This window comes from Oryctolagus cuniculus, chromosome 16 (genome assembly GCF_051225735.1).
Source record: "Oryctolagus cuniculus isolate XC-2025 breed Fujian yellow rabbit chromosome 16, ASM5122573v1, whole genome shotgun sequence".
Classification (NCBI taxonomy): domain Eukaryota; kingdom Metazoa; phylum Chordata; class Mammalia; order Lagomorpha; family Leporidae; genus Oryctolagus; species Oryctolagus cuniculus.
Window position 1 is genome coordinate 22,005,973 of NC_142882.1, and position 25,658 is coordinate 22,031,630.

Sequence of the window (25,658 nt, forward strand, 5' to 3'; positions counted from 1 at the left end):
TTCTGCCATTTCTTAAAATCCGCACTCAACTGCCATGGCCTCGGTGTTGTACACCATGGTCACCCCCATGCTGAACCCCTTCATCTACAGTCTAAGGAACACAGATCCTAAATGGGCCAATTGCCTTGGGACTGAAGAACTGCCAGGCACTGCAGGGACCAAATTCTCAGCATCAGAAACTCTTACTCTTGGGTCTGTTTGTGAAAATAGAATTTTTTTCTTCTGTTTCTTTACTGCAGTTCTTATTACACTGACTTCAAACTCTCTGTACAATGGAATTATTCAGTAATCTTTTTGCTTTTCCTAGGATACTGTAGTTTTTCCCTTCAGCATCCTTCTTTCCCAAAAATATCCCCAACCTGGGATCAAAAATATTTGGAAATTCCCTTATATATCACAATACAGTTAAACATCTTCCAAATAAGTCCTTCCTAGGTACTTTTTTTTGCTGAAAAATACTCATGTAGTCTACAGACCACGTGTGGTAGCTATGTTCATTTCTGTGGGGAGCAAACCGGACTAGACTGAGTTACTGGAATTAAGACTTATTCTATGCATCTGCTCTCCCACAATATGGCGCTGGGAGAGAAGTAAACAGCTTCCGCACAGCTGCCTCCAGTTCAACTAATAAACTGTAGGACTTGCTCCTGATTGGAGGAGAGCAGCGTACTCGGTGTGTGGGCAGCCGAGTTGGGATTGGCGGAGGAGGACTATAAAGGAGGAGAGAAACGGCATGCACCAGGAACATCTATGGGGAACATCTAAGGGAACCCGTGCAGCCCCCGAGAAAGCCGGCCGGCGGTGTGCCGCTCCCCTGCGGAAGTGGGGAATGCGGCCAGGGGGAACCGCCCTTCCACGGAGGTGGAAGGGATAGTAGCCAACCCGGGAAGAACCAGCAGCAAACCCGGGGAGGGCCGAGCAGACGAAAGAACAGCGCAGGGTCCTGTGTCGTTCCTCCACGAAGAGGGGGAGCGACATAATGGTGCCGTGACTCGGATATGAAGCCTAGGCAGGGTTTAGTGTCGTTCCTCCACAAAGAGGGGGAGCGACATAATGGTGCCGTGACTCGGATATGGAGCCTAGGCAGGGTTTAGTGTCGTTCCCCCACGAAGACGGGGAGCAACATAGTGGTGCCGTGACTCGGATATGAAGCCTAGGCAGGGTTTAGTGTCGCTCCTCCACGAAGAGGGGGAGCGACATAATGGTGCCATGACTCGGATAGGAAACCTAGGGCGGATAGGAAACTTAGGAGGGAAGAAATGACTCAGATTTGGAAACCTAGGTCGGATAGCAAACTTAAGAGGGAAGAAACGGGAAGAACTGGGAAAATACCGGAGAGAGAGACTAGCAAACAGCCTAGGGAAAAGCCGGACGAAAAGGGTGCCGGAAGAAGCTATTGAAAGCCTAGGCATAGACTCAGATACGGACTACGGGGGGAAGCTGGGAGAAATCTCTAAGGTCGAAAGCGAAAGTGAAAGCTAGAACAAACAGACTCGGACGCGGACTGTGGGGAGAGGCCAGGAGAAATGAAGGAGGAATATTGTTGGAGGAAAGCTTGGGGAAATATACCGGGTAGAGAAAAATGTTAGGGAAAATGAAGCCGCGAGCGCAGGCCGAGGCGGATACGAAAGCCACTTTGGGATTCTCAAGTTAGCCCGGGAATAGGGGGCGAAAAGTTAAAACCAGAAGCTGAAACGTAAGCCAGATTGGGATCCGTCTGATTAGCCCGGGGAGCATAGGACGGGAAGCCAAACCGTGGGGCGGAGACGTATGCTGGGTTGAATTCGCCAGGCTAGCCCGGGGAACTTAGATTGAATGCTAGTGGCGGACACGCAAGCTACGCTGTGTGACTCGCGGAAGCCGCCGCGTGCAGAGAGAGCACAGGGCGTGAATAGATAGGGAACGGGGCTGGCGCGAGGCCGTGGTGCAGACGCGAAGGGCGTGGAGACCGCGGAGCGCGCGAAGCCAAGCCGCGCAAAGCCGAGCCGCGCAGATGAGAGAGGCGCGGGCTGAAGCGGCTCAGAGCCGGCGAGGAGCCATGAAGCTGCCGGCAGGGCGAGGCGCCGGGAAGCTGCAGGGATAAGAGAAATAGAAGTTTAGAAATAAAATGAGAGAAATAAGAATGCTGGGAGATAGAAGTAAAATGGGAGAAATAGGAATGCCCGGAGATAGAGAAATAGAGAAATAGAAAGGCCTCCCCTCAACATGGCAACGAGAAAGTTTGGATTCGGTCTGCCTGATTAAGTGAGGCGATGAGCACCTGGGCGGCTAGCAGCTTGTGCGCCGCAGGTCACCGAAGACAGGCACGAATTAACATCAGTAAGGCTTCCCCACAATGCAACAATTAGGAGGCTTGGATTCGGTCTGCCTGATTAAGGCGGTAAGCGCCAGCAAGCAGCTCGACCAGAGTATGAGCTGCAGGTCACCGAAGATAGGCACGAACCAACACTAATAAGTCTCCCCCACAATAAGGCAATGAGAAGGCTTGGATTCGGTTTGCCTGATAGGGCTTGTAAGCCCCTGCAGGCTCGACCAGAGCATGCGCTGCAGGGCACCGAACACAGGCACGCATCAGCGCCTAAAAACCTCCTCACAACATGGCGAAGAGAGGACCCGGATTCGGTATGCCTGATAGGACTTGTAAGAGCCTGTGGCAACTCTAGCAAGTAGAGCAGAGTGTGTGCCGCGGGACACCGAAGACAGGCGCGTATCAACGCCAAAAATAAAAAGAAAGGGGGATCTGTGGGGAGCAAACCGGACTAGACTGAGTTACTGGAATTAAGACTTATTCTATGCATCTGCTCTCCCACAATATGGCGCTGGGAGAGAAGTAAACAGCTTCCGCACAGCTGCCTCCAGTTCAACTAATAAACTGTAGGACTTGCTCCTGATTGGAGGAGAGCAGCGTACTCGGCGTGTGGGCAGCCGAGTTGGGATTGGCGGAGGAGGACTATAAAGGAGGAGAGAAACGGCATGCACCAGGAACATCTATGGGGAACATCTAAGGGAACCCGTGCAGCCCCCGAGAAAGCCGGCCGGCAGTGTGCCGCTCCCCTGCGGAAGTGGGGAATGCGGCCAGGGGGAACCGCCCTTCCACGGAGGTGGAAGGGATAGTAGCCAACCCGGGAAGAACCAGCAGCAAACCCGGGGAGGGCCGAGCAGACGAAAGAACAGCGCAGGGTCCTGTGTCGTTCCTCCACGAAGAGGGGGAGCGACATAATGGTGCCGTGACTCGGATATGAAGCCTAGGCAGGGTTTAGTGTCGTTCCTCCACAAAGAGGGGGAGCGACAATTTCCATAATCTGTAGCACAGCAAAATCTGAGAATAGTTTTTCTTTCTTACACTTATCATTCCTGTCTCCATCACTAATTTAACTTCTCTTTCTGATAATGTGGAATTAAATAGTTAAGTGTGCTTAAAGGTTTATTTATTTGAGAGGTACAATTACAGATATAGACAGGGAGAGACAGAGAGAGAGGTTTTCCATCTGTTGGTTTATTCCCCAAGTGGCCACAACAGCCAGAGCTGGGCAAATCCGAAGGCAGAAGCCAGGAGCTTCTTCTGGGTCTCCCATGTGGGGCCCAAGCACTTGGTCCACCTTCTGCTGCTTTACGAGGTCATCTGCAGAGACCTGGATCAGAAGAGGAGCAGCCAGGACTCAAACCCGTGCCCACATGGGATGCTAGCACTGCAGGCAGAAGCTTAGCCTGCTACCCCACAGTGTTGGCCTCTTTAAGTGTGCTTTATAATTTCTCATTGTGTTTTATCCCCATCTAAGTATACTGTTCCCATTTCAGTTCCACATACAGTGTCCACCATTGTCACTGTAAAACATGCCCCCAGCAGTATCTACTTCATCATTTCCAGTAGAGTTGTTTATAGGATATTATTTTTTGACAGGTAGAGTGGACAGTGAGAGAGAGAGAGACAGAGAGAAAGGTCTTCCTTTTGCCATTGGTTCACCCCCCCACCAATGGCCACTGTGGCTGGCATGCTGCAGCCAGCACATGGTGCTGATCCGAAGCCAGGAGCCAGGTGCTTCTCCTGGTCTCCCATGTGGGTGCAGGGCCCAAGCACTTGGGCCAACCTCCACTGCACTCCCGGGCCACAGCAGAGAGCTGGACTGGAAGAGGAGCAACCGGGACAGAACCAGCGCCCCGACCAGGACTAGAACCCTGCGTGCTGGTGCCACAGGTGGAGGATTAGCCTGGTGAGCCACAGCACCGGCCTATAGGATATTTTGAAATACTATCACTACATAAAAGGTGCAGAAATGAGTAGTTGAAGGGATCAGGTATTGGACCAGGAAAATAGCAGTTGTGGCTGTAAAAGGGCTACTCATGGAAATTATGTTGATGCGCCTGCTTTGTATTTTGGTTGTTCTCAATGCTAATAACCTGAGTGTGATAATTTACATTTTGCAAGATGTCATCATTTGGGAACCTGTGTTAAGGGTGCATGATCACCATGTCTATTTCTTACATGGGCAAGTTCGTGTGCTGTACATTGTGATTTAATGCTATAACTAGTACTCAAACAGTATTTTTCACTTTGTGTTTATGTGGGTGAAAACTGTTGAAATCTTTACTTAATATATACTAAACTGATCTGTATATAAGGAGAATTGAAAATGAATCTCGAAGTGAATGGAAGGGGAGAGGGAGCATGAAAGGGGAGGGTTGCGGGTGGGAGGGAAGTTATGGGGGTGGCCATTGTAATCCATAAGCTGTACTTTGGAAATTTATATTCATTAAATAAAAGTTAAAAAATAAAAAATTAGTAATTATAATGGTGTTTATCATAGTCTAGGCTGGGAACAAGGGTGAAGGGATGGGGGAAAGCTGGAATCATAGATGATAAGTTATAATTAGAGAGAAGGAAGAAGTTCTGAGGTTCTATTACATAGTAGTGTGCCTGTATTTAATGCTTGTGTAATGTTGTGAAATACTGGAAGACTAATTTTGGATGTTTTCACCATGAAGAAATGCACCAAATTTGAGGACATAAATATGGTTACCACCACTGAATATTATACAATGACAGTTATTGACATATCACATAGTTGCCTCACAAATCTGTGCAATTTTGATGCATCTGATTAAAAGTTTTCAACATTTAAAATGTTAGAAAGTTGAAACAAACCATACTCACATGGCATAGTGAAAACTTGATAAGGTGCAGGAGGCTCATCATGCCGACGGTGGACTCTGTGTGGATACTTCAGAAGCAGCAGTGAGGAGACCTCTTTCCTCAACATCCTCTGAATGCATCCCCCACCATTCGCCCTCCTGCTCATTGTCATCACCTCACTTGCTTCTTCGGAGCCTTGATGCCAGGTAAGAACACCTGCCCCAGGGCCTGTGCACAGGTTGACCCCCTGCAAGTCCTTCACTTCCAGATATCACCTGTGTCCCTTCATTTATGATCCATGGCATCCTGTTCGGGTCTTATCCAGGCACCTGCTAGAAATAACACCCTTCACTGATGCTGTGTTATGCCCTATTTCTTTTCTTTCATATCGTTTATTTTTTGTTGATGCTCCTTCTCCATCATTAGAATGTAGGGAACTTTGCTTTTCAGCATGGGAGATGTTGACTGCACAGTGCTGAGAACATGCTCAGAAATCAATTTCTACTGCTTAAGGGCAAGAAAAATTTCTTAGTAAGAGTCTGACATGTACAGGAATGTCAGTGAAATGCTAAGCAGAAAGGAAAGCTTGCTCAGATATGACAGTACAAGAGTCCCCTATTTGGGACCAGATCCATACATACACTGTAGAGATCAATTTTCAGCCTCTAAAATAGAAATTGTAGCATTTCAATTCTGTGAGCCATGACTTTCTAGGAAATGTAGTCATGTTGTTGTCTCTTTCCAAGTAGTGATCTCAAGCAAATGGAACCAAAGAATGATACAGGAATTTCAGAATTCCTTCTGGGAGTCTCAGAGGACCCAGCACTGCAGCCCCTCATATTTGGGCTCTTCCTCTCCATGTACCTGGTCACTGTGGCTGGGAACCTGCTTATCATCCTGGCCATCCTCTCAGACCCCCACCTCCACACACCCATGTACTTCTTCCTCTCCAACCTGTCCTTGGTGGACATCTGCTTCACCTCCACCACTGTCCCCAAGATGCTGGTGAACATCCAGACACAGAGAAAAACCATCACCTATGATGGATGCATCACCAAAACATTCTCCTACTTTCTTTTTGTAGGAATGGATACCTTCCTTCCAGTTGTGATGGCCTGTGACTGCCTGCACTACATGGTCATCATGAACCCTCCGCTCTGTTTGCATCTTGCTCTCATGTACTGGATCATCAGTGTCCTGCATGTCTTGTTACATAGCTTAATGGTGCTTAAATGGTCCTGTATGGACCTGGAAGTGATGCATTGTTTCTGTGAACTGAATCACGTGGTCTATAGCACCTGCTTTGAAGCATTTCTTAATGATCTGTTTCTCTATTTTGTATCTGTGCTGCTGAGTGGAGGTCCCCTGGCTGGGATCCTTACTCCTACTCTAAGATCGTGTCCTCCATCTGTGCCATGTCAACAGCTCAGGGGAAGCATTAAAGCATTTTCGACCTGTGCCTCTCACCTCTGTCATCTCCTTATTTTATTGTACAGGATTAGGTGTGTATTTTAGCTCTGCTGTTGTCCAAAACCCACACTCAACTGCAATGGCCTCAGTGATGTACACTCTGGTCACCCCCATGCTGAGCCCCTTCATCTACAGTCTGAGAAATTAATACATAAAGAAGACCCTGTAAAGTACTTTTGATGGGAAACCATAAAAGGGTTAATTGTCTTACGCCAAAGAAGTGCCAAGGATTACAAGAATGAAACCTCACCACCCATAATTCTTAATCTTGGATCTGACTGTGAAAACGGAATGTTTTCGTATGTTTATTTACTAGATTTTCCACTTAGTGGATATGAACCCCTCAATACAGTTTGGGCTACTCACCTACTAAGATTTCTGTTGTCTTTAGTATCCACAGCTTTTACCTTTGATATTTTCCTACTTTCCCAAACTGAATCCTAACATGGAATCAGAAATTTTTGTCCTCTGGCCACATATGCCCCATTATCTCTACTGAGAAAGCCTACCACAAACAGCTGTCTGTAGCAGCTTTGAGCTGGCCAACCAGATGGTGAAATGTGACCCTCGCCACAGTAAATACATGACTTGAAAACAGAATTTTTTCTATGTTTATTTACTAGAGTTTCCATTTTGTGTATATGAACCCCTAAACACAGTTTCAGCAACTCACTAAGCTTTTTGTTGTCTTTAGTATCCACAGCTTTTCCCTTTGATGTTTTCCTACCTTCCCAAAGTGAATCCTAACATGGAACCAGAAATTTTTGGAAATGACCATTTGTCCCATGAGACAGTAAGGATATCTTAGGAATAATTTTTCCTATCTGAGAAATATGGGAGAAGCCATTGTTCTCTGAAAGCCATAGCATGAGGCACAATGTTTGCAAAGGAGGGGTATGCTGAATCTGTTGGGGGCATTTCTTGGAAACATGGATTATTTTATTTAAAATAATACAAACTCTATGAGTTAGATCAGGGAAAACATATGATGTCTGTCTTTTGGGGACTGGATTATTCCACTGAGTATAATGATTTCCAGTTGCATCCATTTTGTTGCAAAAGGCAGAATTTCATCTTTTTTTTTACAGCTGAGTTGTACTCCATAATGTATATATACCATATATTTTTTTATCCAGTGATGGACATCTGGGTTGATTCCGTATCTTATCCGTTCTGAATTGAAAGTAGATCTTCATAAAAATTAAGAATGGGAATGAGAAAGGGAGGAGGAAGTAGGGTTGGAGGATGGGTGAGAGGGAAGGTATGGTGGAAAGAATCACTATGTTCCTAAATCAGTATATATGAAATACGTGAAACTTGTATGACTTAAATAAATTTTTTAAAAATAATAATACAAATGTGTTAGATGAAAAGGGCAGAGTCCTTAAACTGCATAACTTAACCAGATGGATACATACGAAAAAAATATCAGAATAAAAACATAAAAAAATTAAGAAGGCTGATGTTAAAAGAAGGGTGAGGAGAATATCCTAGCAGATCCAGAGGCCACAGAACAGAAAATGTGGCCCCGAAGGTTAAGCTGTCATTTGGCACACCTGTATCCCATATTGGAGTCCCAGTTCAAACCTAGCTACTCCATTCCTGACCCAGCTTCATGCTGATAAACTTAGCGGATGATGACCCAATGGCTTGGCTCTCTGCCACCCATGTGGGAAACCCAGATGGACTTTCAGGATCTAACTTCATTCTGGTCCAATCCCAGATGTTGCAGATATTTGGGAAGTGAACCAGCAGATGGAAGATTCATTCATTCTCTCTCTCTCTCTCTCTCTCTCTCTCTCTCTCTCTCTCATTTTCAAAGAGCAATAAATAAAAACAACAAAACAGAACCACTTAAAACACATGAAAGAATAAAAGGCCCTGAACCATTAAAAATGTAAAAACAGCTGTCCAGTTATAAAAAGACATGAGGACAAGTTGCACACATGTGAATTTCTGAAAAGAGAAGTACATATTAAACCATGAGGGTAATTTAAACAGGGTGTAGACAAAAATGGAACTAAAAGATAAGTGCATTACACTGCAAAAAAGTTAGAAGTCCATGCATAGTTTTTTTTATACACATTTTAATGAAAACCCTTAGGATTGAAGACCCCTAGGATTCTACCTGACTTTCTGAATGGATGCAGAAAACAGATCAGTGGTTTCCAGGAGTTAATGGGAAAGAGGGGTGGACATAGCAGCCCAGGGCCTGTTAGGGGGTGTAAGTCTTCTGTAGGATACCGCATTGGTGGGCATGTGTCTCTATGTATTTATCTAAGCCCACAGAATGCATGTGCCCCAATCATAGTGGCCTTTGATCATAGCAATGCATCAAGACAGGCTCAACTGTAGAAACACACCACTCAAGTGAGCATGTGGGAACTGGGAGAAGCTAGCCACGCATGGGAGCAAGCACTGTTTGTCAACATTCCTCCCAGTGCTGCTGTGGACCTAACACTGCTCTAAAAACTAAAGGGTTAGAAACCAAAACAAAGGTTTCTTTGTAAGAACATTCCACCTTTAACCCCAGCCCCTTATCCTACACTCTGGGAAGCTGGTTGCCCATGAAGACTCCCTGAGCCCATACTCCTTCTGTCAAAACAGAGCTTGCATTTGAACAAGAGCCCCCAGAGATACAGACTTTACTGAAGTTGGGGAAGTCAACATAGAATAAAGTTTGTCCCCTCTCCACTGCTGGCATTTGTGCTAGATAAACTCTTTGGGGGTGTTGAAACCAAGCCCTCTTATTCAAAGCCTTGAGAACAGATGCTACACATCATCAGGTCCCAGTATCCTGGCCGCCTGCCCACATCTTAACGTGGCCTTGCCAAGCCATTGGATGGCAAATCAACCACTTGCTAAACTTAACTCATAGAACTGGGGAGTGGTACAACCAGCCCTACAAGGTTCCAATCACCACATTCAAGAAGTCATATTGTTTCTCCAATAAATAACAGCTTGCCAGTTAGTAGTGTCCTCAGAGTTTCTTTTTCTGAAAATTTCATGTCCAGAGAAGAAAGGAATTAACACTGTATGGTAGCCCCCAAACTAAAGCCTCCTGGCCATCGTGAAAATTCCCTAAAGAATACCGTCCTGCTGATCAACCACAGGGAAGTCACAAGTAGTGCTAACCAATCAACAACTTGGACTCAAATCAAATAGCCCCAACTTCACCCCAACAACTCAGGGAGCCCTGGAGCTAAGCAATAGCTTTGTAGCTCCTTGCTCTGCAAATGACAATAAATGCTTCCTTTCTTCTGCCACTGACTTTGTGCATATTTGGCAAACAGATCCCATTTTTTAAAGATCATATTTATTTGAGAGGTGGAGTTGCAGATAGAGAGAGGGAGAGACAAAGAGAATGGTCTTACATCCACTGTGCACTCCCCCAAATGACCACAACAATCACATCTGGGCTGTTTTAAAGCCAGAAGCCTGTAACATTTCTGGGTCTTCCATGTGAGTGCAGGGGCCCAAGCACTTGGATCATCTTCTATTGCTTTTCTCAGAAATATTAGCAGGGAACTGGTCGGAAAATGGCACAGCTGGGACTTGAACCGGTGCCCATATGAGATGCTAGCATGACAGGGGGAGTCTTAACCTTCTATACCACAGCACCAACCTCCCACAGTTTTGGGAGTTCCACAGCAACTCCTCAAACCAGGATTGTTCCCCAAGTCCTGGCACCAACTACATGCTGGGAGGATCTCCATAGATATGATGGCCAAATTCCTCAGGATATTTTCCAGTGTTCTGTCACAGAAAACTCATCCCTGATCAAGAGAGCACAGGCCTGTCACCTCAGAGCAAGAGACATCTTGATGGAGCCCAATAGGAACCCACCCACTGCTTGGTTTGCAACTCAGGGCAGGTCTCTTAGCCCTTCGGAGCTGCTTCACTGCAAATACATCATCAGCGCTGAACACACAGAGTGGACTTTTATAGAAATTACATGAGAGAATCCTTACAATTGCTCCACTGAGGAAAAATGTTTTATGCCAAATGACAGCTAAATACATCTTCACTCATTGCCAAGAACTGTGTGTATGAAGAGAAAGACCTGGATGTCAGATGCTAATTCATGTTACAAGCATTAAGCTGTTCATTTTTTAAAAATTTTATTTACTGATTTATTTGAAAGGTAGAGTTATGAGAGCCAAAGGGAGAGAGAGTGCTTTTCCATCCACTGGTTCACTCCCCAAATGACCACAACAGTTGGAGCTGTACCAATCCAAAGCCAGGGGTCAGGAGCTTTGTCCAGGTTTCTCATGTGGGTGCAGGAGCCCAAGCACTTGGGCCATCTTTCACTGCTTCCCCAGGTCATAGCGGAGAGCTGAATTGGAAGAGGAGCAGCCGGGACTTGAATCGGCACACATATGGAATGCCGGCACTGCAGGCAGTGGCTTTACCCTATAGGCCACAGTGCCAGCCCCTCATTATTTTGTTGTTGTTGTTGTTTTTGAGAAAAGCACCATGAAGCCACAGACTGTGACACCTGTGGCTTCCTATCAGGGGAATTGGCTCTCCTTGTTGGATAGGAGACAATCTAGCAAGGGTGAGCCTCCATTAGCAAACAGTGCTGTGATGTCCCTGGGGGCATGGGTATGATCATTCTTCTTAGTCTTTGGGGAAAACCTTAACGCAGGGTTGAGAAAAGACCTCTGGAAACAGAGACTTCATTGAGAAGTAGCAATAAAGATTGGATTCACCTGCTTTTAAACCTCAGCTCCTGGGAGCAGGAAAAATTAATCTGTACACAAGGCAAAGTTCCACAGGGACCTGGTGAGCTTGGAGGTTGGGGAAACCAGAGGGAAGGAGCTGTACAGCAGGGAGAAGACCCAGGGAGCTGTACACATCTCCTCTTCTCCAGCCCTTCAGAAGATGCTACCACAAGCTTGAGAAGATGTGTTTGATAAAATGTTGGAGGCCCAACTGAGGTGTGGGGAGTGAGGCTTCACCCCTTCCTGCTGTCTTGTCTGGGGCCACAGCCTCACCTTCTCCAGCAGCAACCATCCAAAAAGACATTCCTGTTGCAGGGGGGGGGGTCTTGTCCAGGTGAGCCCAAGGACTCAGCGGTCCTGCAGGAGAGGTTCAGGAACAGGGAGAGCTGACAAAGCTCACCCAGGGCTCACCCGAGAGCCAGCCCAACTCAGCCTGGAGCTGAGCAATCACTGGGTTTTTGTATTTGCCTGCTGGACTGATTCATTCGTGGTTATTGATGGTTCTGGGAAGAGGGGATTCCATGGAACTCAGTGAGTCAGGGAGAGATGGTTGACACCAAGTGGTGACAATGGAAACCTAACAATGACGGGTAGCATGGGATCAGGTAATCTCTGTAGAGCTACAATACATTGTGTGGTGTGTGTGTGTGTGTGTGTGTGTACAGCCAAGTGAGGCTACTTGTCACTTTGTTTTGAAGATGGGGTATATTTGCATATAATTCCAAAGAAAGAATTAGACTAATGGGTTGTTTGCTAACCCTGCCTTCCAACAGCAGTGTGTGAGGTGCATACTCTGTAGCCATCTTCTTTCAATGATAGGCATCCAGAGGAAACATATGATTTGATAAGTAAAACCAGGTATACACGAGTGTACATGCAATTGTTTCCTTACTGGTGCATCTGGATGCATTTGTGGTTGGTATGGTCACTTGCTTTCTCCCCTGTTCTTTATTCCTGGGTTGCATTCGTTCAACTGTGACACCTGGAGTGTTTATCACCTTTGTTGTATCTTGGTCAGTTCTTTTCTCTATGTCTAGTTACATTTCGGGGTGGTATGAAAATCTGTAAATTTTGTGTGGACAAGTCTGAGTTCAACTGTGGTGCCCTCATTGCTTTTAACATATTCAAAATTCTCCTGCAGCATTCCAGCTGATAAGTTGCCTTTTCTACATATTTCCACGTGGCTTCCATATCTCTGTTATTCTTTCTTGTGCGTTTAATTGATCATCCTATTTTGCAAGCCAGATTGCCTCTAGCTACCAGGTGGAGGGCATTTTTCAAAGTCCTTTGATGAAGGTTGCCTTCATATTGGACCTGCAGATTCTTATAGAAGACGAAATAAGAAACTTAGATATCTGTAACTCAGTTATATATTATATATTATATATAACTCAATTATATAGGATCTTCTTTTGTAGCTAGTTGTCTGATTAATATATATTATATTCTTTTATTATTGGTGTATATTATACAGTCTTTTATATCTAGTTTTCTGAAATTTTGATGATTAATCCTAACAAATCACTAGATTATAACCATATTAGTTCACTGTTAATGACCCTTTTGATTTTGATACAGTTATCTTTTTAAAGATTTATTTATTTATTTGAAAGTCGGAGTTAGAGAGGGAGGCAGAGAGAGATAGAGGTCTTCCATCTGATGGTTCACTCCCCAGTTAGCCACAACCAGTACTGCTCAGCTGATCTGAAGCCAGGAGCCAGGAGCTTCTTCTGGGTCTCCCATGTGGGCCTCCTCCTACTGCTTCCCCATGCCATTGCAGAGAGCTGGATCGGAAGTGGGGCAGCTGGGTCTCGAACCAGCGCCCATATGGGATGCCGGTGCTGCAGGCCAGGGTGTTAACCATTGCACCACAGTGCCCATCCCTTCACTGTTATTTTGAATGCTCACCCTTTCTCCTGGATTGATGCCCCTGCCACTCCATTTGACTCACGTGTCCTCATTGGCTGTATGATTTTTTCATCTCTAATGCACATGGATTCTTCTCACTTTGCGACAATGCCCAGGTCTCACAGCAAGTGCTGTGATTCGAGTCTTGAGTTCTAACACTGAGGACCACAGATGATGAAGTAAGTTGTGCATCTGACACAAGGGCCTCAGGGATTTATTCCGTGAGGTCGTTTTTCATTGTAAACATGTAGAATTGCCATGGCATCTGCAGGATTTTGTGCAGGGACATCAGGGAAGGCTCTCCAATGCTGAAAAATGGCCAGAACCAGCCCAGACCCATGTGCCCATGGGATCTGTCACAACCGAGATTAAAATTCAAAAGCCAAGAATAACAAACAAAAGATGCTACAGAAGAAAAGTAATAAAAGGGGACTGCCTCATCCATAATCAGACCGTATAAAGCCAAGAGGTCAAATAGGAAACACACACACACACACACACACACACAAGAAATTCTGTTTTGTCTGAAAATGCCTACATTTGGTGTTTCTTGGTCCATTGTCTTTTTTTTTTTTTTTTTGACAGGCAGAGTGGACAGTGAGAGAGACAGAGAGAAAGGTCTTCCTTTTGCCATTGGTTCACCCTCCAATGGCCGCCGCGGCTTGCATGCTGCGGCCGGTGCACCGTGCTGATCCGAAGGCAGGAGACAGGTGCTTCTCCTGGTCTCACATGGGGTGCAGGGCCCAAGTACTTGGGCCATCCTCCACTGCACTCCGGGCCACAGCAGAGAGCTGGCCTGGAAGAGGGGCAACTGGGACAGAATCCAGCGCCCAAACCTGGACTAGAACCCGGTGTGCCAGCGCCGCAAGGTGGAGGATTAGCCTAGTGAGCTGCTGCGCCGGCCTCCATTGTCTTTTAAAACTGTTGGTGTTCCCTTTGCTTGTTTCTTTGTTCATGGAGTGTTTTCAACCAGCAAATGTCTTGACACCAAAAAGATGTTAGTGCTTTTTCCTTTGAGATAAATTCCCTGGGTCTATTGTTAGTTTTGCTGGGTGTCAAGGAGACATAATGAAGTTCTAACTCAGCTGTGGCCCAAGAGGCTTTTTCTCCTGTTCCCTCAAGATTCACCTGAGGCTGGCGCCGTGGCTCAGTAGGCTAATCCTCCACCTGCGGGGCCAGCACACAGGGTTCTAGTCCCGGTCGGGGTGCTGGATTCTGTCCCGGTTGCTCCTCTTCCAGTCTAGCTCTCTGCTGTGGCCCAGAAGTGCAGTGGAGGATGGCCCAAGTGCTTGGGCCCTGCACCTGCATGGGAGACTAAGGGAAGCACCTAACTCCTGGCTTCAGATCAGCATGTTGTGCTGGCCACGGCAGCCATTGGAGGGTGAACCAACGGCAAAGGAAGACCTTTCTCTCTGTCTCTCTCTCTCACTGTCCACTCTGCCTGTCAAAAAAATTAAAAAAAGATTCACCTGAGTGCCTTAGATTTTTTTTTCTCCTTTGAGACTCTTTTTATCCACCTTTGGTGCTTACTGCACAGGTGATCAGCATTTTCATCTGTTTCCTAAATGTTTCTTGGTGGTCAGCACCAGGCCATGTGGAATTCTTTATTTAGTGGAGGGTTAAGATTGTGATTATAAAGTAAATTGGAAGTATTCCACTGTAAAAATTAAAAGAAAAATAAGAAAGGAAGGAGGAGCGAGGATGGGAGTGAGGGAGTGAGGGAGGGTAGAAAGTATCATTGTGCTCTTAAAGCTGTATTTGTAGAATACATAAAACTTCTTCCCATTATAGCAACAAAAACATTTTAAAAATAAAAACTGTAAGGTGATGCCAACAGGGTCCCTGGGATCCACTCCTCTCTGACAGTGTGCTTGCTGTGAAAAGAGCATGGTGTTAACACAAGCCAAGGTCCTCACTATGCTGCTCTGTGTGTGCCCAAGGGGCAGGAGTAGGTGTACAAATAGGGCACCTGGGCTCAATATATTCCAAAGGTGGCTCCTAATGCAGAGGCCAGAATTCAAGGTCACGGGTGAATATGAGGAGGGGATCCAATCTCTTCTCAAGAGTTGTTGCTGCAGCCAATGAAATTCAGTGCAAGGTGCAGACACAACAGCAGCCCTGAGGGTGCCTGTGTGCTGAAGCTTGAGCATCAGTAGAGACACCTTCATTTTTTAAAAAGATTTATTTATTTGGAAGGCAGAGTTACAGAGAGAGAGAGAGAGAGAGAGAGAGAGAGCGAGCGCTTGCATCTACTGGCTCACACCCCAAATAGACCTAAAGGCCAGAGCAGGGCCAATCTGAATCCAGGAGCCAGGAGCTTCTTCTGCATCTCCCACATGGGTGCAGGGGCCCAAAGACTTGGGCCATCTTCTACTGCTTCCCCAGATGCATTAGCAGGGAGCTTGATTGGAAGAGGAGCAGCCGGGGCATGAACTGACACCCATATGGGATATCAGGGCCACAGGCGGATGCTTAGCCCACAGCGCCACAGCACTGCCCCCAAGTGCTGCAGTTTTCTATAGATGTTCAAAGAAGGCCTGTGGAAGAGGTGGCATTTGAATGGAGGCCTTAAGAAATACAAGATTGAGGGCCAGCACTGTTACATGGTGTGCTAAGACTTCGTCCGTGGTTCCAATATCCCATATCAGTGCCAGTTCAAGTCCCAGGTACTCAAATTCTGACCCAGCTCCCTGCTAATGGCCTGGAAAAGCAGTAGAAGATGGCCCAATTCTTTGATCCCCTGCACTCATGTGGGAGCATTGGAAGAAGCTCCTGGCTCCTGGCTCCTGGCTTCAGATTGGCCCAGCTCAAGCTGGCCATTTGGGGAGTGAACCAGTGGATGGAAGACCTCTCTCTGTGTCTCTGCCTTTCACTGTCTGTAACTCTACCTTCCAAGTAAATAAATAAAATCTTTATTAAAAAAAGAGCTGCAGTCTTTTTGCTGTCTCTTTTTTATCACATTCCTGTTTTCTGCTTATCACTTTCCCCAACTGACATAGCACTAAGACAATTCCAAGAATCCGTGGACAGGGGAGGCAAAGACAAATTCATCCTGGAAAAAATACATTTTGAAATTCACATATCAGAAAGTTCATGAAATGCATTTTATTTAAAAAATAATGTGCATGAATCTCAATTTTCTTTGTCCCGGACTTAAAGTTATATTTTGATTGATATTCCAGGAATCTTTTGATGGATGCTCATTGTGCTCTCTGCTTCATTTTATGATAGAGACATGAGTTTTTCCACACAGTTTGCCTGTTATCTAGATGGTAGAGTAAGGTCTACATCTGATTCATCATCCACAACACCTGAAATGATTTCTCATGAAAATGATGGAACACCTGACATCTTGGATAAAGTGTGAGAGCAGGACAGAAATGCCTAATCAGAGATGATGCAGGGTGCCCTATGGGAGTCTGACGCAAAGCAGGAAACTTGAGTTATTGACTGTAGAATATAAACAGCAGAACTTACAACAGGTGACAAATGCATGCTCATGCCATGTTTTTCTTTCCCTTGTTTTGCAGTCACATCAAATGCATGGAACCAGGCAATGAAACTCAACCTTCAGAATTCCTTCTCCTGGGATTCTCAGAGGACCCAGCACTGCAGCCACTCATATGTGGGCTCTTCCTCTCCATGTACCTGGTCACTGTGGCTGGGAACCTGCTCATCGTCCTGGCCATCCTCTCAGACACCCACCTCCACACACCCATGTACTTCTTCCTCTCCAACCTGTCCTTGGTGGACGTCTGCTTCACCTCCACCACCATCCCCAAGATGCTGGTGAACATCCAGATGCAGAGCAAAGCCATCAGCTATACAGGCTGCATCACCCAGATGTACTTTTTATTGCTTTTTGGAGGGTTAGATGACCTTCTCCTGACTGTGATGGCCTATGATAGGTTTGTGGCCATCTGTCACCCCCTGCTCTACATGGTCATCATGAGCCCCCAGCTCTGTGTGCAGCTGGTTCTGCTGTCCTGGGTCATCAGTGCTCTGAATTCATTTTTGCAAAGCCTAATGGTGCTGCGGCTGTCCTTCTGCGCACACCTGGAAATCCCCCACTTCTTCTGTGAGCTGGATCAGGTCGTCCACACTGCCTGCTCTGACACCTTTCTCAATGACATCCTCATCTATTTTGCATCCGTGCTGCTGGGTGCAGGTCCTCTGGCTGGGATCTTGTATTCCTACTCTAAGATCATCTCCTCCATCCGTGCCATCTCATCAGCTCAGGGGAAGTATAAAGCATTCTCCACCTGTGTCTCTCACCTCACTGTCGTCTCCTTATTCTATGGCACAGTCCTGGGAGTGTACCTCAGTTCTGCTGTTACCCAAAATACACATTCAACTGCAACAGCCTCACTGATGTACACTGTGGTCACCCCCATGATGAACCCCTTCATCTACAGCCTGAGGAATAAAGATATTAAGAGGGCTTTGAAGAGGTTCTTCAGGAGGAAATCCGGAGATGTGTCAGTCAACCCATCTCTATAGATATGCCCGTGATTGCAGAGGTCAAATCATGGAAGCCAGAAATTGTTCCTCACTAATCAGATTAGACATAAATGTAACTCAGTGCTTCTGTTTATTTCCTGCAATGTCCATTCCTTTGACAACACTGTCTCAAATGTAATTCATTTTATCACTTTTCTACTCTTTATGATAGGAGACGTTTCCCCTCTTGACCATGTACCTCCTTTAAATTCAGAAATCACTTTTTTTTAAGATTTATATTATTTATTTGAAAGAGTTACAGAGAGAGAGAGGCAGAGAGAGAGAGAGAGAGAGAGAGAGATGTCATCCATCCGCTGGTTCACTCCCCAAATAGCTGCAATGGCTGCAGCTGAGCTGATTGAAAGCCAGGAGCATGAGCTTATTCTAGGTCTCCCACATGGGTGCAGGGGCCCAAGTACTTGGGCCATCTTCCACTACTTTCCCAAGCCATAGCAGAGAGCTGGATTGGAAGTGGAGAATCTGGGACTTGAACCAGTGCCCATATGGGATGCACATGGGGCTTTAACCTGCAACACCACAGCACCAGCCCTAAGAGATCACTTCTATATTTGTGACCTTGTGATGACTTCCAAGGGAGCTTGAACTCCAGCTCAGTGGTGTGATTCAAGATAAAAGAATTTTCCTGCACAAAAATGCATCTGTTGTGTAGCTGGAAGGGAACTTAGTGCAGTCCCACCTGACAAACCGCGCAGAGGAATTCAAATGCTGTCATGACACAGAGCATAAACTAGAAGAAGCAAATCAGTACAAGTCCCTGCAGCTTGTTTCCCTTCTATTATTGCATCAGTTGACTGTCCCTGTGCTTGAATCCATCCTAAATTCCAATGATCTGATGCAAGGCTGCCATCCCCCAACAGAAGTGCAGGAGCTCTGCTGGTCTCTTCACAGTCTACATTCAGCCATGATCTCTATACTACATTTCTTTTTAAAATTTTTTTTTAAATTTATGTTTTTGAATTTATTATTTAAGGAATACAGATTTCATAAGTGCAACTTAGGAATATAGTTATTATTTCCCACAATCCTGCCCTCCCACCCAAACTCCCAACTCTCCTCCTTGTCTCTCTCCTCTCACAAGTCCCAATCTCCATTAAGGTTCATTGTCAATTGACTTTGTACACAAAAGACCAATTCCTTTTTTTAAGATTTATTCATTTGTTTGAAAGAGAGAAGAGGGAGAGGGAAAGGGATAGAGAGGTCTTCCATCCGCTGGTTCACTTCACAATTGGCCACAACAGCTGGAGCTGTGCCAATCTGAAGCCAGGAGTCAGGAGCTTCTTCCCAGTCTCCCCCATGGGTGCAGGACTTGGGCCATCTTCTACTTCCTTCCCAAGCCATAACAAAGATCTGGATCAGAAGTGGAGCAGCCAGGTCTCGAACCGGCACTCATATGGGATGTGGGCACTTCAGGCCAGGGCATTAACCCACTGCACCACAGCACCAGGCCCCAAAAGACTAATTCTATACTAAGTAAAGACTTCAATAATTTGCACACCCACACACAAAAACTGAGAACTGATTTTACAATTAATTCTCATAGTACAACTCATTAACGACAGAGGTCCTACATGGGGAGTAAGTGCACAGTGACTTCTGTTGTTGATTTAACAATTGGCACTCTTATTTATGATGTCAGTGATCACCCGAGGCCAAGGCTATAGAAGCCTTTTGAGTCCACAAACTGTCAGTATTTAGACAGGGCCACAAGCAAAGTGGAAGTTCTTTCCTCAATTCAGAGAAAACTACATCCTTCTTTGATTGCCCCTTCTTTCCCCCTGGGCTCTCACTCACAGAGATCCTTCATCTACATTATATTTCTAAGCCTCCTCTTGGATATTGTGGAAAATCCTCATGCTCTTCATGTCTGAACCCACTTATGATCAGTTTTTTTATGTCTACATTGAGGTTAGTCTTTGAGTTTTTGGAGAGGGGAGGAAATGAATTGATCAGTGTGTATTACCTGTTAATTTCACTGCTTCTATCTCCCTGTATTATATTCTGCCTTCTTCCCAATTTGAAAAGATAAGTTGCACCCTTATTGTGCATGACCAGTCTTATGTATACTGTATCCTACCCTGGCTTGTGTGCTGTTAGATTTGTTTCCATTTATTGAACAATAATTGCAGACAATAATCTACAGCATCTTAGACTGTTTAATTGGCTGAATTCAAGATCAAAGCAAAAATTCAGCTAGGAGGGCTGGCAGTGTGGTGCAGCCAATTAATCTTCTGCTTGCAATGCCTGCATCCCATATCAGAGTTCTGGCTCTTGTCCTAGATGCTCTGCTTCCCATCCAGTTTTCGACTAATGCACCTTGGAAGCAGCAAATGATGGCCCAATTCTTGGGCCACTGACACACCACACCCACGTGAGAGATCAGAGTGGAATTCTTGGCTCCTGGCTTCACCTTAGCCCAGACCTGGCCATCGCAGCCACTTGAAGAATGAGGAAGTATATGGAAGATCGATCTCTCTCACTCTCTCTCTCTCTCTCTCTCTATATATATATATATATATACATATATATATATAATCTCTCTCTATATATATACATATATATATATACACACACACACATACATACATATGTGTATGTATGTAATGTGTGTGTCTCCTCTCTGACATTCTGCCTCTCAAAAAGTAAATCTTTTTATTAACTTTTATTTGGTAAATATAAATTTCAAAAGTACAGTTTATGGATTAAAATGGCTTTTTCCCCCATAATTTTCCTCCCACCCGCAACCCTCCCCTTTCATGCTCCCTCTCCCATTCCATTCACATCAATTCATTTTCAATTATCTTTATATACAGAAGATCAATTTAGTATATATTCAGTAAAGACTTCATCAGTTTACAACCACACAGAACATAAAGTGTAAAATACTGTTTCAGTACTAGTTATAGCATTACTTCATATTGGACAACACATTGAGGACAGAGATTCTACATGAGGAGTAAGTACACAGTGACTCCTGTTGTTGACTTAACAATTTGACACTCTTGTTTATGGCATCAGTAATCTCACTAGGATCTTGTCATGAGTTGCCAAGGTTATGGAAGCCTTTTGAGTTCACCGACTTGGATCTTATTTAGACAGGGTCATAGTCAAAGTGGAAGTTCTCTCCTCCCTTCAGAGAAAGGCACCTCCTTCTTTGATGGACCTGTTGTTTCCACTGGGATCTCACTCGCAGATCTTTCATTTAGGGTTTTTATATATTTATTAATTTATTAATTTATTTATTTATTTATTTTTGCCAGAGTGTCTTGGCTTTCCATGCCTAAAATACTCTCATGGGCTGTTCAGTCAGATCCGAATGCCTTTAGGGCTGATTCTGAGGCCAGAGTGCTGTTTAGGACATCTGCCATTCTATGAGTCTGCTGTGTATCCCGCTTCCCATGTTGGATTGTTTTCTCCCTTTTTCATTCTATCAGTTAGTATTAGCAGATACTAGTCTTGTTATGTGATCCCTTTGACTCTTCAACCTATCAGTATGATCAGTTGTGAACTGAAATTAATCACTTGGACTAGTGAGATGGCATTGGTTCATGCCACCTTGATGGGATTCAATTGGAATCCCCTGGCACATTTCTAACTCTACCATTTGGGGAAGTCAGCTTGAGCATGTCCCAAATTGTACACCTCCTCCCTCTCATATTCCCACTCTTATATTTAACAGAGATCACTTTTCAGTTAAACACCTAAGAATAATTGTGTGTTAATTACAGAGTTCCACCAATAGTATTAAGTAGAACAAAAAAATACTAAAAGGGATAAAGTATTAAATTGTACATCAACAGTCAGGACAAGGGCTGATCAAGTCACTGTTTCTCATAGTGTCCATTTCACTTCACCAGGTTTCCTTTTTGGTGCTCAGTTAGATGTCAACCATCATGGAGAACATAGGAACAGTCCCTTTGGGACTGGCTTAATTCACTCAGCATGATGTTTTCCAGATTCCTCCATTTTGTTGCAAATGACTGGATTTCATTGTTTTTTTACTGCTGTATAATAGAGTACATATCCCATAATTTCTTTATACAGTCTACTGTTGATGGGCATTTAGGTTAATACCAGTTCTTAGCCATGGTGAATTGAGCTGCAATAAACATTAAGGTGCAGACAGCTTTTTTGTTTGCTGTGGGGAGCCATTGCACTGCGCCCTAAAGATGGCGCCGGCTCCTTTCTCCCGGAAGGACTGGCGAGAAACAAACAACTCCTAATAAGGAGATGGCTGAGCTCCCTTCTGGCTTCCGCATTGCTGTACCTATCAATCCTTGCCACTTGGCTGCTTTTGATTGGTGTGCTGATGGCTATAAGAGGGATGGGAGAGGGAAGGAGGCGGAAGAAGAAGCTTGTTCAAGGTTCCTGAATAAACTGCTTGAAGAAGAGTTCGGGTCGTGTCTTCCTTGCTGGTCGAGGGACGCGACAACTGGTGGCCCGTACGGGGAACCATCTCAAACGCGAACTCAGAACTTCCTGCAGTCAGGGCAGCGCTGGTAAGTCCCCCAGGAAAATAAGGTGGGGATCTGCGATAAGAGCGGGCAGTCCTGCGACAATAGCGGGAGGATAGCTCTGCGATTAAAGCAGAGGAAGTTCTGCGACAAAAGCAGAAGGAGCTCTGACCCGTGGCCAGGGAAAGAGTACAATTTTTGACGATGGGTAATTCACAGTCCCATCAAATTTTTCTGGCGCTGAATGCGCTGCTTTGAGAAAACGGTTTGAAACTTAAGCCTAGTACATTGCATAGGTTTTTACGTAACTGCGATACCATTGCACCCTGGTATGGGGTTTCGGGAAGCCTTACTATCCCTTCATGGGACAAACTAGGCAGGGATTTGGATTTTGCATTCGAACAGGGTAATCTCGAAAGGGGAGTGAGACCAATATGGAAGTTAGTGCGAGCATGCCTCGAGGATGAGCGGTATAGTGAAACTATTCTGAGCGGTCAAGCTGCCTTGGAGGAGCTTCAGGAAGAGCGCTCCGAGAGAGCTGCCAGTGAAAAAGGGAAAACTTTGAAGGAATACTTGGACTTCAGAGCTTTCCCGATTGACTTTGCCAATGAACAAGCGGCAGAAAATGCAGTGGCAGGGAATCCGCATTGGGACAGAGATATGCTGCTAGGCATAGGGAGATTCGCTAACCAGCAGACAGGTTACCCACATGCAGTGTATGAACAAGTTAACAAGATAGCCATCAAGGCTTGGAATTTGATTCAGTTGTTAGAGAGTAAGAAGTTATTTATTGCCCCTGAAAAGGTCTTTCAGTGGAGAATCTACACGCCAGGTGATTGCTCATTGTCTGGATGCATGGGCCGCCTGGGGGAGACCCCAGGTGCTAAAAACTGATAATGGCCTGGCCTATACATCTCAAACCTTTACCACCTTTTGCCAAAAAATGGAGGTTCAACTTGTCCATGGATTGCCGTACAATCCTCAGGGCCAGGGCATAATTGAGCGAGCACACCGCACACTGAAAGAATATCTTTTAAAACAAAAAGGGGGACGTGACAGGCCAGGAGAAAGAGAGAGGAAAAATTCCACAGGTATCTTGACCTAGAGAAAAGTCTTAATTCAATAACCCTTTCCAACTTGATGGGTTTTTCTCTTTACAGTTAATAAAAACTTAAGCAATGGGCTCATACGCTGATAATCAATTCTTTTCTGTGCTGCTGTAGCTAACTTATGAGAGTTTTCATGTGTCTTGAAGGTTTCCCATTTTTCTATTGCCAGCATGAGTCTTGATTGGAAAAACTGCACCATGAAGCTGTTTACATTATATCTTTAATGTTTGAGTGATTACCTAACTCTGATTAGATCTAGTCCACAGCCTTGGTTAAACGTACTAATTTTTGACTAAAATGGTTTGACTCTCTGATAGTTTAAATTCTAAACCGAGTCTTTCAACTTTGGGGCTTCCAGTCAGATCCCTGGAACTCTCAAAGGATGGGACTCTAAATTTGTTAAAGTAACAGCTGTTTGAGTCAATTCAAATTATACAAAGTGTATTAAAATGTAGTAAATGATGTCAAATCTATGTTGTATTCATGTTTTTGCTTTTCAGCTAGAGTAGTCTTATAAAAATGAGAGTAAATTCTGTGTATACAAGCCTTTATGTTGTTAACTCAAGTAAGCCAATACAGATTGGTTCAGAAAATTGGGTTAATGCAAACGCCCTTTGGTTCACTTGCTCAGTTTTACATTTACATGTCTTTGATATGCTTTAAACTTGTTTCTCTTAAGGATGAAGATCTTTTCAAAGTTGTAAATATGCACTAGTGACTGTTGCTGCCCAAGTGGTGTTATCCTTATTTACTTAAAAGCATGGAAATGTAATTTTGACTTTTAATTCAGATAATGGTGTGGTATTCATTAATAGCTCAGTGTTTTAAGTTATCCAGGCATCGGTGCTAAGTAAAATATGGAAAATGTATTATGTGTACTTTTAACATCTTAAATTTGATAAGAGAGACTTTTAAGTTTGCCAGCATGTATTCTCATAGGTTGTCCATACATGATAATTCAAGACTGTAAAAGTAACTACAGGTATAAAGTTTCAGAAGGTGTGAGCAAGTCATGAAAAGTTGTAAAAAGTTTACGATTTTAAAACATTGTTTACAGAGTTTTCTATAAGTTAAATGTTAATGCCAAAATTACACTAACCTAAAGTTGAAGTCTGATCTTCTGTTATAACAATGGGATTTTTTTAAATGTGTACTAATGTTAGTAATTATCTGGAAATGGTCTCAATTGTAAATCTTAAAATCTGTTGTTGCAAAAACTGTAACGTCTCTTTTTAACAGTGTCTGCTTAATCAGTTACTCTGCCATTTCTAAAGTTAGGTCGTGTAAGCTCTTTTTAACTCTGTTAAATAGTTCTGAGTTATGTGATAATTTCATGTGCTAACTCTTATGTTCAAGGTTTTTGTATTTCTGGTTTATTCGACAACAGATCTAAAAATTCATGTTCTGCCAAGTAAATGTGTACTCTACTGTCAAGTTATGATTGATAAAAAGTATTAAGTCTTAAAAAGTTATGTTAAATATTATTATGATCAGATCTGGTCTAAAAGTGTTAAAATCGCCCTGACTAAATGTTAAGGAATTCTATTTTGACCAGATACTCTAAGTTCTCTTGGCACCTTTAACAGACTTTCTGAAAAGCAAAGTTCTAAATTCTCTGGACTTTTGGTATCTCCAGAGGGCCCCTGGAGATGTCAAAAGATATATCTCTCATCTTGCAGAGATAATAACCAATCGGGCTGTTTAGATTAAAAGTGGTGCCAAGATGTGAAATGATGCTAAACTTCAGCTATAAACGTGTTTCTTTCTAGCTGCTCCAGTCTCTGGCTCAGAAGCCAGATCCTTTAAAGAAAGACTGACAAAGTCTAAGAAGCATCCCATGGTCATGATTTGCATCACCTCAATGCCCAGACCTTACGATTAAGATATGGAATCACAAGATATGGAATCACCTGGGAACAGGCAAGGCAAATTGTAAAATCCTGCCCTTCCTGTGTCACATTTCTCCCGGTCCCTTATTATGGTGTAAATCCTAGAGGTTTTATGCCTGATCAGCTTTGGCAGATGGATGTTACCCATTTTTCTGAATTTGGTAAACTAAAATACATACATGTTTCTTTAGATACATGTTCAGGTTTTGTTTTTGCCACCCCGCAATGCGGCGAGGCTGCCAAAGATCTCTCATTGCCTTCAGGCCTTTGCTGTTCTAGGAACCCCTATACAGATAAAAACTAATAATGGCCCAGCGTATACTTCCAACTCTTTTAAGCACTTCTGTACTAACTTCCACATCTCTCATCACCGGGATTCCTTATAATCCCCAGGGACAAGGTATTGTGGAACGAGCACATGCCACATTAAAAAATTATTTACAAAAAATAAAAAA

The 25,658-nt window shown here is 44.3% G+C and overlaps 1 protein-coding gene across 1 annotated transcript; it reads left to right on the forward strand.

Moving 5' to 3' along the window:
* Positions 1–16,767: 16,767 nt before the first annotated feature.
* LOC149121588 (olfactory receptor 7A10-like) lies at positions 16,768–25,658 on the forward strand. Its single transcript, XM_089316522.1, has 2 exons — positions 16,768–17,684; positions 23,894–25,658. The coding sequence occupies exons 1-2, from the start codon at positions 16,777–16,779 to the stop codon at positions 24,027–24,029; spliced, it is 1,044 nt and encodes a 347-aa protein (XP_089172648.1). The 5' UTR covers positions 16,768–16,776; the 3' UTR covers positions 24,030–25,658.